The sequence below is a fragment of the Balaenoptera musculus genome, chromosome 10 (assembly GCF_009873245.2).
Source record: "Balaenoptera musculus isolate JJ_BM4_2016_0621 chromosome 10, mBalMus1.pri.v3, whole genome shotgun sequence".
Lineage (NCBI taxonomy): Eukaryota > Metazoa > Chordata > Mammalia > Artiodactyla > Balaenopteridae > Balaenoptera > Balaenoptera musculus.
In genome coordinates, this window is record NC_045794.1 from 40,621,883 (window position 1) to 40,636,596 (window position 14,714).

At 39.6% G+C, this 14,714-nt stretch overlaps 1 protein-coding gene across 1 annotated transcript in view; it reads right to left on the minus strand.

Moving 5' to 3' along the window:
* FAM186A (family with sequence similarity 186 member A) overlaps positions 1-14,411 on the minus strand; it is a 76,232-nt gene extending 61,821 nt beyond the window's left edge. Inside the window, 1 exon segment of the mRNA XM_036867445.1 lies at positions 14,301-14,411. Within this exon segment, the coding sequence (XP_036723340.1) occupies positions 14,301-14,411 (111 nt within the window).
* Between the last annotated feature and the right edge of the window lie 303 nt (positions 14,412-14,714).

Sequence of the window (14,714 nt, forward strand, 5' to 3'; positions counted from 1 at the left end):
GTCCCCACCAGCACTTAGTAGGTGCCCTAGTTGTGAGGAGGTGTGAACTCCATGTCCTTCTACTCTGCCATCTTGACTCTGCCCCCCAAAATAGACTTTAAATTTTTTAAAAGATTACAAGAGACTGTAATAAAAAGGTTCAATAGAGGAAGAAGATATAACAATTGTAAAAATGTATGCACCTAATAACATACCCTCCAAATATAAGAAACAAAAATTAACGGACTTGAAGGGAGAAATAGATAGTTCTACAGCAATAAGGGGAGATTTCACTTTCAGTAATGGACAGAACTAAACAGAGATAAATTAGGAAATGGAAGACTTGAACAACCAATAAACCATCTAGATATAACAGATGTATACAGAATACTCCATCAAATAACAGAATACAAGAAAAAGGACTTCCCTGGTGGTCTAGTGGTTAAGACTCCACACTCCCAATGCTGGGGACATGGGTTTGATCCCTGGTCAGGGAACTAAGAGCTCACATGCCTTACCATGTGGCCAAAAACAAACAAAAAAACCCAGAATACACAATTTTTTCAACTGCATGTGGGACATTCTCCAGGATAGACCATTCTCCAGGATAGGCCACACAATAAACCTCAATGTATTTAAAAATATATTATACAAAGTATCTTTTCCAACCACAGTGAGATGAAGTTATAAATCAACCACAGAAGGAAAACTGGAAAACTCACAAATATGTGGAAATTAACACATTCTTAAAAAAGTGAGTCAAAGATGAGATTACAAGGGAAATTAAAAAATACTTAGAGATGAAAATGAAATCACAACATACAAAAACTTATGGGGGGAGGGCTTCCGTGGTGGTGCAGTGTTTAAGAATCCTTCTGCCAATGCAGGGGACACAGGGGACACAGGTTCTTCCCCTGGTCTGGGAAGATCCCACATGCTGCGGAGCAACTAAGCCCATGCACCACAACTACTGAGCCTGAGCTCTAGAGCCTGTGAGCCACAACTACTGAAGCCTGCGCGCCTATAGTCCAAGCTCTGCAACAAGAGAAGCCACCACAGTGAGAAGCCTATGCACCACAATGAAGGGTAGCTCCTGCTCGTCACAACTAGAGAAAGCCCTTGTGCAGCAACAAAGACCCAACGCAACGAAAAATAAATAAATAAATTAATTAATTAAAAAAAAACGTATGGGGGGACTTCCATGGTGGTGCAGTGGTTAAGAATCCGCCTGCCAATGCAGGGGACACAGGTTCGATCCCTGGTCTGGGAAGATCCCACATTTTGCGGAGCCACTAAGCCTGTGTGCCACAACTACTGAGCCTGTGTGCTGCAACTACTGAAGCCCGTGTGCTCTAAGGCCCGCATGCTGCAACTACTGAGCCCATGCACCGCAACTACTGAAGCCCGCGTGCTCTAAGGCCCACATGCTGCAACTACTGAGCCCATGCGCTGCAACTACTGAAGCCCATGCGCCTAGAGCCCGTGCTCTGCAACAAGAGAAGCCACTGCAATGAGAAGCCTGTGAACCGCTCGCCACAACTAGAGAAAGCCCCCGCACAGCAACGAAGACCCAACGCAGCCAAAAAAAAAAAAAACTTATGGGATGTAGCAAAAGCAGTGCTAAGAGGGAAATTTATAGGGATAAACATGAAAAAAAGAAGGTCTCAAGTCAACAACCTAACTTTATACCTTGAATGAACTAGAGAAAGAAAAACTAAACCCAAAGCTAGCAGAAAGAAGGATTAGAAAAATTAGAGCAGACGTAAAAAAAAAAAAAGAGTATAGGGACTTCCCTGGTGGTCCAGTGGTTAAGACTCCAAGCTTCCACTGCAGGGAGCATGGGATCAATCCCTGGTTAGGGAACTAAGATCCCACATGCCCCATGGCATAGTCCCCAATAAATAAATAAATAAATAAATGAGTTTAGAGAATCAATACAGAAAATCAATGAAACAAAAAGTTGACTCTTCCCCCTAAATCAACAAAATTGACAAACCTTTAATTAGACTGACAGAAAAGGAGATTACTCAAATTACTTAAATCAGAAATCAATGTGGGGACATTACTACTGATTCTACAGAAATAAACAGGATTAACAAAAACACAAATTCGAAAAGATACATGCACCCCAATGTTCATAGCAGCATTATTTACAATAGCCAAGAGATGGACACAATCTAAGCATCCATCAACAGATGAATGGATAAAGATGAATGGATAAAGAAGATATACATAGGAACTTCCCTGGTAGTCCAGTGGTTAAGATTCTGTGCTTCCACTACAGGGGGTGTGGGTTTGATCCCTGGTCAGGGAACTAAGATCCCACATGCCACGTGGTGTGGCCAAAAAAAGAAAAAAAAGAAAATGTACACACACACACATACACACACAATGGAATACTACTTAGCCATAAAAAAGAATGAAATTTTGCCATTTGCAGCAACATGGATGGACCTAGAGGGTATTATGCTTAGTGAAATAAGTCAGACAGAGAAAAACAAATACCATACGATATCACTTATATCTGGAATGTAAAAAATACAACTAGTGAATATAACAAAAAAGAAGCAGATTCACAGATATAGAGAGCAAACTAGTGGTTACCCGTGGGGAGAGGGAAGGGGGAGGGGCAATATAGCAGTAGGGGGACAAGAGATACAAACTATTAGGTATAAAAGAAGCTACAAGGATATATTGTACAACACAGGGAATATAGTCAATATTTTATAATAACAATAAATGGAGTATAACCTTTAAAAATTGTGAATCACAGAATGGGTGGGTGAATGGATGGGTGGATCGGTGGTGGATGGGTAGATAAATGAGTGGGTGGGTGGATGGATGGGTGGATAGATGGTTGGGTGGGTGGGAGAAAAATTGTGAATCACTATATTGTACACCCATAACATAAAATATTGTACATCAACTATACTTCAATTTTAAAATTTTTTAAAGAAATAAGTAGGATTATAAGAGGGTACTATGAACGATTGCATGCCACCAAATTGTTAACCTAGATGAAATGGGAAAATTCCTGGAAACACACAACATATGAAAACTGAATAACAAAGAAATATAAAATCTGAATAGACACATAACTAGAACAGAGAACAAACCAGTAATAAAAAAACCTCCCAGCAAAGAAAAGCCCTAGACCAGGTGGCTTCACTGGTGAATTCTACCAAACTGAAGAGTTGATATGTCCTGAGGTAGACCAGTAAAAGTGTATTGCTCGCCTTGCCCGCTGAAAGAAAATTGCGTCTAGTGGTCCATATTGACTGGTATAGAGAAAAGCCATTTGCCAGATCAGTAGCTGCATACCAGGTACCAGAGTGTGTGATAATTTGCTCAAGCAGTGAAACCACATCTGGTACATCAGCTGCAATTGGAGTCACCACCTGATTAATTTTACAATAATCCAGTGTCATTCTCAAAGGTGCATCTCTCTTCTGCACAGGCCAGATAGGCAAGTTGAATGAGGATGTGGTGGGAATTACCACTCCTGCATCTTTCCCTGATGGTGGCATTTATTTCTGCAATTCCTCTAGAAATGTAGTATTGTTTTTGGTTTACCACTTTCCTAGGTAAAGGCAGCTCTAGTGGCTTCCACTTGGCATTTCCCACCACAATAGCCCTCACTCCACAGGTCAGGGAACTAGTGTGGGGATTCTGCCAGCTGCTGAGTATGTCTTTTCCTTTTATTTATTCCAGAATTGGCAAAATAACCACAGGATGGGTTCAGGGACCCAGTGGGCCCACTGTGATATGGACCTGAGCTAAAACTCTATTAATCACATGACTTCTGTAAGTCCCTACTCTGACTGGTAGACTACAGATTACACTTTGGATCTCCTAGAATTAGTGTCAGTTCAGAGCCAGTGTCCAGTAGTCCCCAAAAGGTCTGGTTATTTCCTTTTCTCCAGTGCACAGTTATCCTGGTAAAAGGCCAGTTCTCTTCAGAGAAGGCTTGGAGAAGGATTAATTGTATAAAATTTTGACAGTGTCCGTCTGCAAGGAAACCCAACCTCCCCTTCATTCAAGGGGTTCTGGGTCTGTAAACTGGCTTAAGTCTTGGAATTGATTGAGGGGCCATGACTCTCTGTTGTTATGATTCAGGTTAGACTTTTGTTCACATGACCTAGAAATTTTCCACTTACACAGATCAGGTAAGAATTTAGTAGGTTCCTAACTATTTTACTTTTAGTAGGAATACCGCGATCGACTAGGCAATGCCATAGTTCTTCATAAGTCAGACTATTCTGATTGATGCTTTGACTCTGCTGTCCATTATGGTAACCATGCCCACCTGGCCTTTGATGGTTGACTGCCACCACTTGGTCCTTGCCATCTCAGGATCCAATTACTCCCATTGTTTTTAGATTTCCCAATTTCACTGTAAGGTCTGGTCTACCTTACAGTGGTACAGAGAAGAGTGATCACAGAGTTCTCCAAGGATGCCAAGGCTCCTCTTGTAAATCTGTTTCTCACAGTCATGATGAAAGGTATGTCTTCTGGACTCTCCCAGGTTGGATGAGCAGATCTTAAGTGACAAATGCACTTTAACATTCCAATCTCTCTAAGCTTTTAATTCTTTCCCCTACATTAGACAAGTCTGGCATGTCTAACTTATTCACTGTGAGTAACCTTTTGGTCCATGTTTCAGTCAACCAACCAAACTGTTAGAACCTTTTCTAATTTCCCAAGCTGAAATGTTAAATACTGAATCTCAGCTTAGTGAGTCTACATCAGTTGGCCTGATCCAACTTTATGTTCCTTCCACCATTATCCCACACCTTTAACATCCATTCCCACACATATTCCCTGGATTTCTGCCTGTAAAAATTAGAAAACTCAAGTAGTTCTTTTGGAGTGTAGTGCACCTCTTCATGGGTCACTCTTTGTACCTCACCTTTAGTGGCCTACTGGGATTTGAATCTAGTTATAGATCTAGAAACAAAGAAATGCTGTGGGAGTGGTTCCTGAGGAAACTCAGCCTTGTCTTGCATGACAACTGCCTCAGGAGAGGTCATTACAGTTTCCTCAGGCAATGCAGGGTTAATACTCTCAGACAGGGGTGGAGTGGCCATTCCCACTGATATTGGGTGAAGAGACCGCTCCCCTGGCAAAGAACACTCATCAGAATTTAGAGCTTTCAACATCCCAAGCTTTAACAAAGTCTTTCCATACATCCCCATTCCAACTTTCAGGATCCCATTCCTTTTCAGTCAATGCCCTTACTTTATAAATTTATTTATTTATATTTAGCTGCATTGGGTCTTCGTTGCTGTGTGCGGGCTTCTCATTGCAGTGGTTTCTCTTGTTGCAGAGCATGGGCTCTAGGCACGTGGGCTTCAGTAGTTGTGGCACGCGGGCTCAGTAGTTGTGGCACACAGGCTTTGTTGCCCCGCGGCATGTGGATCTTCCTGGACCAGGGCTCAAACCCATGTCCCCTGCATTGGCAGGAGGATTCTTAACCACTGCGTCACCAGGGAAGTCCCAATGCCCTCACTTTATTTATTTATTATTTTTTTTAAATAGAGTTATTATTACTTGCTATTTTTTTTTAATTTATTTATTTAATTTTGGCTGTGTTGGGTCTTCGTTTCTGTGCGAGGGCTTCCTCTAGTTGCAGCAAGCAGGGACCACTCTTCATCGCGGTGCACAGGCCTCTTACTATCGCGGCCTCTCTTGTTGCAGAGCACAGGCTCCAGACGCGCAGGCTCAGTAGTTGTGGCTCACGGGCCTAGTTGCTCCACGGCATGTGGGATCTTCCCAGACAAGGGCTTGAACCCGTGTCCCCTGCATTGGCAGGCAGATTCTCAACCACTGCGCCACCAGGGAAGCCCATGCCCTCACTTTAACATTAGCCACCCAGTGAGGCTGGGAGCTCAACTTGTAATTCAGCTAGTCAGAGAATGAGATTCTTGGTTTAATTTTCATCAGTCTTAGCCTGGATCTACAGGAGATTAAGGGTTTCCTTAAAGGCACACATAGAAGTTTCAGGTCACTTATGTGGCACTTGAGCTGGGAATCTGATTCCCTGAGCTCATCCTTTTCTTTCCCCACTTTGTTCAGTGACATTAGGAGCAACCAACCAATCTCATTATATTTGTTAATTTGCCAAAAATGTTTGAAAGTGTCATATACACAGTCACCCAGATTCTTGCTTCTTATAAGCAGTGCATTAGGAGTATCCAATGGTGACATTTTGCATATCTTAATTGCCAGATCATGCCAAGGATGGAGATAAACAGGATATTGGCTCTAAGTAGTTAAGGTGCATGTCAAAGGAATGATTTCAATGAGCCCAGACTCTTGCATCTCCCCAGTTAATGAATTTAGAGCAGTGCGAAATTCATTAACTTGAAATATCTGGTTTTCTTTAATTAACAATAATCTTTTTTGATGTTCCAGCTACCTGTTGTTGTTGGGTTTTTTTAATGCAAAACATCCTATATATCCCTGGTCCTCCCTTACCTCTTTGGAACAGTCCCTCACGGCTATCTGAGAGGCTGTCTCCTGGGCTTAAGTTTTCAGCAAGTCCACCAAATAAAACATAATTCTCAACTTTTAGGTTGTGCATTTTTTTCAGTTGATATATATATCTTTTTTTTCTCTTATAATGAATCAGCTCACATGATTGTGGAGGCTAAGAAGTCTCATGATCTCTACTTGGCAAGCTGGAGACCCAGGAGAGCCCAAGGTATAGTTCCAGTCTAAAAGCCAGCAGGTGCAAGACCCAAGAAGAGCTGATGTTTCAGTTCAAGCCTAAAGACTGAAAAGACTAAAGTCCCAGCCCAAGGCAGTCAGACAGGTGGAGTTCCCTTCTACTTAGCCTTTTTTTGTTCTATTCAGGTCTTTAATTGGATAAGACCCACCCACATTAGGAAGGGCATTCTGCTTTACTCAGTCTACTGATTCAAGTGTCAATCTCATCCAGAAACATCTTCACAGACATACCCAGAATATCTGACTAAATATCTGGGCTCCCTGTGGCCCAGTCAAGTTGACACATAAAATTGACTGGCACAACTATCAACAGAGTAAAAAGGCAATACACAGAATGAGAGAAAATATTTGCAAATCACATGTCTGATAAGTAATTAACATCCAGAATATAAAAAGAATTCCTACAACTCAACAGGAACAAACCTAGTTCCAAAATGGGCAAAAGACTTGAATAGACATTTCTCCAAAGAATTTATACACATGACAAGCAAGCACATGAAAAGATGCTCAACATCACTAATCATTTGAGAAATACAAATCAAAATCACAATGAGATACTTCAGACCCATTAGGATAGCTATTATGAGAAAAAAAGCCAAAACCTAGAAAATAACAAGTGTTGGTGAGAGTGTGAGGAAATTGGAACCCTTGTGCACTGCTGATAAGGATGTAAAATGGTGCAGCCATACGGAAAACAGTATGGCAGTTCCTTAAGAAATGAAAAATAAAATTACCATATGATCCAGCAACTCTACTCCTGGATATACAAAGAATTGACAGCAGGGACGTAAACAGATATTTGTACTCCTATGTTCATAGCAGCATTATTCACAATGGCAGAGAGGTGGAAGCAACTTGTGTGTCCAATGATGAATGAGTGGATAAACAAAACGTGATATATACATACAATGGAATAATAGTCAGCCTTTAAAAGAAAGGAAATTCTAACAGATACTACAATAGTGATGAACGCTGAGGATATGCTAAATGAAATAAACCAGGCACAAAAGGACAAATACTTTATGATTTCACTTAGATAAGGTTTCTAGAGTAGGCAAATTCATAGAGACAGAAAGATGAATGGTTGTTGCCAGGGTTTGGGGGAAAAGGGGAATGGGTAGTTACTGTTTAATGGGTCAGTGTTTCTGTATGGGGTGATGAAAAAGTTCTGAAAATAGATAGTTGTATGGTTATATAACATTATAAATGTACTTAATGCCAATGAATTGTACAATTAAAAATAGTTAAAATCACAAATTTTATGTTATGTGTATTTTACCACAATAAAAAATTGAAAAATAGGTAATTGCCTGTTTCAAACAAAAATAATTGGAATGTAATAAATATTGAGTTTATAATACATGTAGAAGTATGATACAACACAGACGTGGAGAACAAACTTATGGATATCAAGGGGGGAAGAGGGGGAGGGGATGAATTGGGAGATTGGGATTGACATATATACACTATTGATACTATGTGTAAAATAGATAACTAATGAGAACCTACTGTATAGCACAGCGAACTCTACTCAGTGCTCTGTGGTGACCTAAATGGGAATGAAGTCCAAAAAACAGGGGATATATATATATATATAGCTGACTCACTTTGCTGTACAGTAGAAACTAACACAACGTTGTAAAGCAATTATACTCCAATAAAAATGAAAAAAAAAAGTATGATACAAATATCACATAGGCCAGGAGAGAGAAAAAAGTAGAATATTGCTGTAAGGTTTATACAGTGTTCAAAAGTGGTGTAATACCACATTAAGGTAAATGGTGGTAAGCTAAATATGTACACTATGAACCCCAAAGCAAAAAGTATAGCTAGTAAACCAGTAAAGGAAATAAAGTGGAATCATAATATAGATCCACTCTAAAGAAGTCAGAAAAATAAAAAAAGGAAACCAAAAAAAAAAGGGACAAACAGAAAACAAACAGCAAGATGGTAAATTTTAACCTAACCATATTGATAATTACATTAAATTTAAATGGTCTAAACATCCAATTAAAAGGCAGAAATTGTCAGGTTGGATAAAAAAGAAACTCAATTATATGCTTCCTGTAAGAAACCCATTTTAAGTATAATAACCCAAATATGTTTAAACCAAAAGAATAGAAAAAGGAAAAGAAAGACTTCTCTGGAGGTCCAGTGGTTAAGACTCCACACTAACACTGCAGGGGGCATGTGTTCGATCCCTGGTCAGTGAACTAAGATCCCACATGCCATGTGGCACAGCCAAAAAAAAAAAAAAAAAAAGGAAAGGAAAAGTATGGTAACACTCATCAAAGGAAAGCTAGAGTGACTATATTAACAACAAAGTAAGTTACAGAGAAAAATATATTACTAGAGATAAACAGAGTCATTTCATAACAGTAAAGTAGCCAATCCATTGAGAGAACATAACAATTCTAAACATTTAGGCATCTAGTAGCAGAGATTCAAAGTACATGAAGAAAATTTGATAGACTGTCAGAAGAACTAGAAAAATGCACAGTTACAGTCAAACATTTCTACATCCCTCTTTTGATAATTGATAGATAAAGCTGAGAAAAAACAACAGAAGACTTGAAAAATACTATCAACCAGCTTGATGTAATTGTTATTTTACAGAGTATTCAACAACAGAACACAAATTGTATTCAATTGCATACATAACATTTACCAATATAGACCATATTCTGAGCCATAAAACAAATTTTAAGAAATTTACTAGGATTTAGATCATATCAAACAAGTTCTCTGATTCCAAAGAAATAGAATTAGAAATAAATAAGAGATGGACTTCCCTGGTGGCGCAGTGGTTAAGAATCCGCCTGCCAATGCAGGGGGACACTGGTTCAAGCCCTGGTCCAGGAAGATCCCACATGCTGTGGAGCAACTAAGCCCGTGCGCCACAACTACTGAGCTTGCGCTCTAGAGCCCACGAGCCACAACTACTGAGCCCGTGTGCCACAACTACTGAAGCCCTTGCTCCTAGAGCCCGTGCTCTGCAACAAGAGAAGCCACCGCTATGAGAAGCCCGCGCACCGCAACCAAGAGTAGCCCCTGCTTGCTGCAACTAGAGAAAGCCCACACACAACAACAAAGACCCAACGCAGCCAAAAATAAATAAATAAATAAATATTTTTTAAAAAGAAATTTACTAGGATTCAGATCATATGAAATAAGTTCTCTGACCCCAAAGAAATTGAACTAGAAATAAATAGGAGACGGACTTCCCTGCTGGTGCAGCGGTTAAGAATCTGCCTGTCAGTGCAGGGGACATGGGTATGAGCCCTGGTCCAGGAAGATCCCACATGCCACAGAGCAACTAAGCCCGTGTGCCACAACTACTGAGCCTGCGCTCTAGAGCCCGTGAGCCACAACTACTGAAGCCCGTGCACCTAGAGCCCATGCTCCGCAACAAGAGAAGCCACCGCAATGAGAAGCCCACACACTGCAACAAAGAGTAGCCCCCACTCGCCACAACTAGAGAAAGCCCGTGCACAGCAACGAAGACCCAGTGCAGCCAAAAATAAATAAATAAATAAATAAATAAAAGAAAGAAGAGAAAAAAGTTTCCAAATATTTGGAAACTAAATAACACTCTTCTAAATAACTCATGGGTCAAAGAAAAAAATCAAAAATGAAATTATAACATTTAAAACTGAATGAAAATGAAAACAACATTTTCATTTGCAGAGGGGGAATATATGGAACAAAACACTTATTACAACAACAACAAAAAGTTATCAAATCAATGACCTCAGCTTCTACTTTAAGAAACTAGAAAAAAAGAAGAGCAAATTATACCCAAAGCAAATAGTGTAAATGAAATGATGAAGATCAGTGCAGAAATCAGTAAAATAGAAAACAGAAAAGCAGTTAATCTGTGAAATCAAAAGCTGATTCTTTGAGAAGATCAGTAAAATTGATAAACCTCTAGCCAGACTGATAAGGAGAGACAGAGAAGGACAAATTACTAATATCAGAAATAAGAGTGACATTACTACGGATTCTACAGATAGTAAAGAGATAATACTATGAATAACTTTAGGTCAATAAACTCAACAACTCAGATGAAATGGACAAATTCCTTGAAAGACAAACTGTGAAAGCTCACTTAAGAAGAGATAACCAGAATAACTCTACGATTTTTTTCATTGAATTTGTAGCTTAAAACTTTCCCAGGAATTAAACCCCAAGTCTAGATGGTTCCACTGATTATTTTTCCCCACCCTACCCAAATATTGGTGGTTTCTTTTTTTTTAAATTTAATTAATTAATTAATTAATTTGGTTGCGTTGGGTCTTCGTCGCTACACGCGGGTTTTCTCTAGTTGCATCGAGCGGGGGCTACTCTTTGTTGCGGTGCGCAGGCTTCTCATTGCAGTGGTTTCTCTTGTCGCAGAGCTTGGGCTTTAGGCGCATGGGCTTCAGTAGTTGTGGCACATGGACTCAGTAGTTGTGGCTCGCTGGCTCTAGAGCGCAGGCTCAGTAGTTGTGGTGCACAGGCTTAGTTGCTCTGCAGCATGTGGGATCTTCCTGGACCAGGGATCGAACCTGTGTCCCCTGCATTGGCAGGTGGATTCTTAACCACTGCGCCACCAGGGAAGTCCAACATTGGTGATTTCTACGAAACATATAAAAGGAAATGCCAATACTCAACAAACTCTTACAGAAAACTGAAAAGAATATTCTACCTGAGTCTATAAAGCTACCATTATTCTGATGTCAAAACCAAAGTCATTGTAAGAAAAAATAACTACACACCAACATACTTTATAATCATAGATACAAAAATTGTTAACAAAAATTTAGCTAATCGAATACAACATAGTAAAAAGAATGCTACATCATGAGTAAATGGGGTTTACTCTAAAAGTGTGAGGTTGGTTTAACATTCATAAGTCAATGTAATTCACTATATTGCCAGATTCAAATAGGAAAAAAAAAATCATGATTATCTCCTTAGATGCGGTAAAAACTTTTGATAAAACCCAATGCCTATTCCTGATTAAAAACTCACCAAACTAGGAAAAGAAGGAATTTCCCCAACTTGATAAAGAGCCATAAAATATATACAGCTGCTATCGTACTTAATGGTAGAAGACTGAATGCTTTCCCCTAAAGCCTAACATCAAGAACAAAGCAAGGATGTCTCATCACTTTTATTCAACTTGATATTGGAGGTCCTAGCCTAACCAATGAGTCAAGAACCAAGTTTAGGGGCTTCCCTGGTGGCGCAGTGGTTGAGAGTCTGCCTGCCAATGCAGGCACATGGGTTCAAGCCCTGGTCTGGGAGGATCCCACATGCCGCGGAGCAACTGGGCCCGTGAGCCACAATTACTGAGCCTGCGCGTCTGGAGCCTGTGCTCCGCAACAAGAGAGGCCGCGATAGTGAGAGGCCCGTGCACAGCGATGAAGAGTGGCCCCCGCTTGCCACAACTAGAAGAAAGCCCTCGCACAGAAACGAAGACCCAACACAGCCATAAATAAATAAATAAATTAATTAAAAAAAAAAAAAAGAATCAAGTTTAAGTGCACAGAGATATGAAAGGGGGAAATAAAACTGCCTCTATTAGTATACGACAGGATTGTCTATGTAGAAAATCCAAAGACTGTACAAAGAATATCTATGAGAATTAATAAATTAGGTTTCAGTATACAAGATCGATATACAAAAATTTATTGTATTTCTTTGTTAGTTGTGAACAATCGAGAATAGAAATTAAGAAACAATACTATTTACAATGGTATAAAAAATATGAACTACTTGGGGATAAATCTGACAAAAGATATGCAAAGCACTTCTGAGAAAAATTAGACCTAAATAAATGGAGAGATATGCTATATTCAAGTGTCAGAGACTCAATATTGTTAAGATTTCAATTCTCCCCAAATTGATCTACAAATTCAGTACATTCCCAGTCAAAATACCAGTAGGCTTTTTTTTTCCCCCAATGGTATTTGACAGACTGATTCTAAATATCCTATGGAAAAGCAAAGGGAGAAAGCAGTGTGGATAAAGACAGTTTTTATTTTTTATTTTATTTTAGTTTTTAAAATAAATTTATTATTTATTTTTGGCTGCTTTGGGTCTTGCTGTGCGTGGGCTTTCCCTAGTTGCAGCAAGCGGGGGCTACTCTTCGTTGAAGTGCCCGGGCTTCTCACTGTGGTGGCTTCTTGTGTTGCGGAGCATGGGCTCTAGGTGTGCGGGCTTCAGTAGGTGTGGCATGTGGGCTCGGTAGTTGTGGCGCACGGGCTTAGTAGCTCCGTGGCATGTGAGATCCTCCGGGACCGAGGCTCAAACCCATGTCCCCTGCATTAGCAGGTGGATTCTTAACCACTGTGCCATCAGGGAAGTCCCAAAGACAGGTTTCAGATTATGACTGTTTGAGTCTTGAGAGAAAAGCCCAAGAAGAGGAAAAGGAGGTAAAAGGAAGATGTGAGAGAAGTTGGGCACAATTGAAAAAGAACAAAGTTTAGGAATTAAAACTACATGATTTCAAGAATTATTATGAAACCTCAGTAATCAAGACACTGTGGTATTGTGGGACTTCTCTGGTGGTACAGTGGTTAAGAATCTGTCTGTCAATGCAGGGAACGTGGGTTCGAGCCCTGGTCCAGGAAGATCCCACATGCCACTGAGTTACTAAGCCCATGTACCACAACTACTGAGCCTGCACTCTAGAGCCCGTGAGCCAGAACTACTGAAGTCTGCACACCTAGAGCCCGTGTTCTGTGACAAGAGAAGCCACCACAATGAGAAGCTTGCGCACCTCAATGAAGAGTAGCCCCCACTCGCCGCAACTAGAGAAAGCCCGCGCTCAGCAACAAAGACCCAACGCAGCCAAAAAAAAAAAAAAAGACACTGTGGTATTGGCATTAAGATAGACACATAGATCAAGAGAACTGACTAGAGACTACATTAACTCACACATATATGATCAACTGATTTTCAGTAAAGGTGCAAGTGCAATTTAATGGAGAAAGGGTAGTCTTTTCAACAAACAGAGCTAGAATAATTGTTAAAAAAAAAAAGAACCTCAATCCATATCTGATATCATATACAAAGATTAAGACAAAATGGATCATAGACCTAAATGTAAAATCTAAAAGTATAAAACTCCTAGAAGAATACATAAGAGAAAATGTATTGTCATAAGAGAAAATGTATTGTCTAAATGTAAAATCTAAAAGTATAAAACTCCTAGAAGAATACATAAGAGAAAATGTATTGTCTAAAATGTAATGTATCAAAAATAAGTATTTGATAAAAGCTCAGTAGAGAACAAATTAAAACTATTGACTAAAATTAGATACCAATATTAGCTATAGATTTTAATTTTTCTATCACACTCAATAACACACATGATTTATTTCTTAAAAAGCTTAATTATCTTTGATATGGAAGTGAAAGGAATTAATGTAGAACTGGAGCTTGTTATCTACAGAGTCAGGTGAAATCATCATTTGAAATCAATGTGACTTCAAACACAGTCAAATGTCATGAAAATAAAGTGAATCCTTAAAAAAAAAATGTAGCTGGTCATGGAAAGTTTAAAAAGCAAGTTGCAATCTATAAACTTTTCATTTACTACCTACCTCTCTGGCTCTGTGGAGCTGTGCTTGCTCAATCCTAGTGATGACATCCTGTACAGTAAATGGGATCTCAAGCTTAGGGACCTCTGATCTATCACGGACATTTTTGTACATTATGGTGAAATCCAAAGCTTCTTTTTCTCCTTCCTATTCACTGTCTATCTCAGTTGGCATCTGGATAAACGTTTTGGAAGTTGAGTGATTTTCTTTTATTTCTTCGTTTTTCACAGAATATAGGCAAATGCTAATAAAGCCGTCCACAAGGAAGTTAGAAGAGCAGGAAAAGCCTGCAACCAAAGACTGTGGTGTACCCTGATACTAGCCGTGCTGTTTCAGTCCGGGTGATGTCATAGTAGACCCATTGTGACATTATCATTGACTCAAACATTTAAAGAGTGCTTACTATATGCAGAGAAT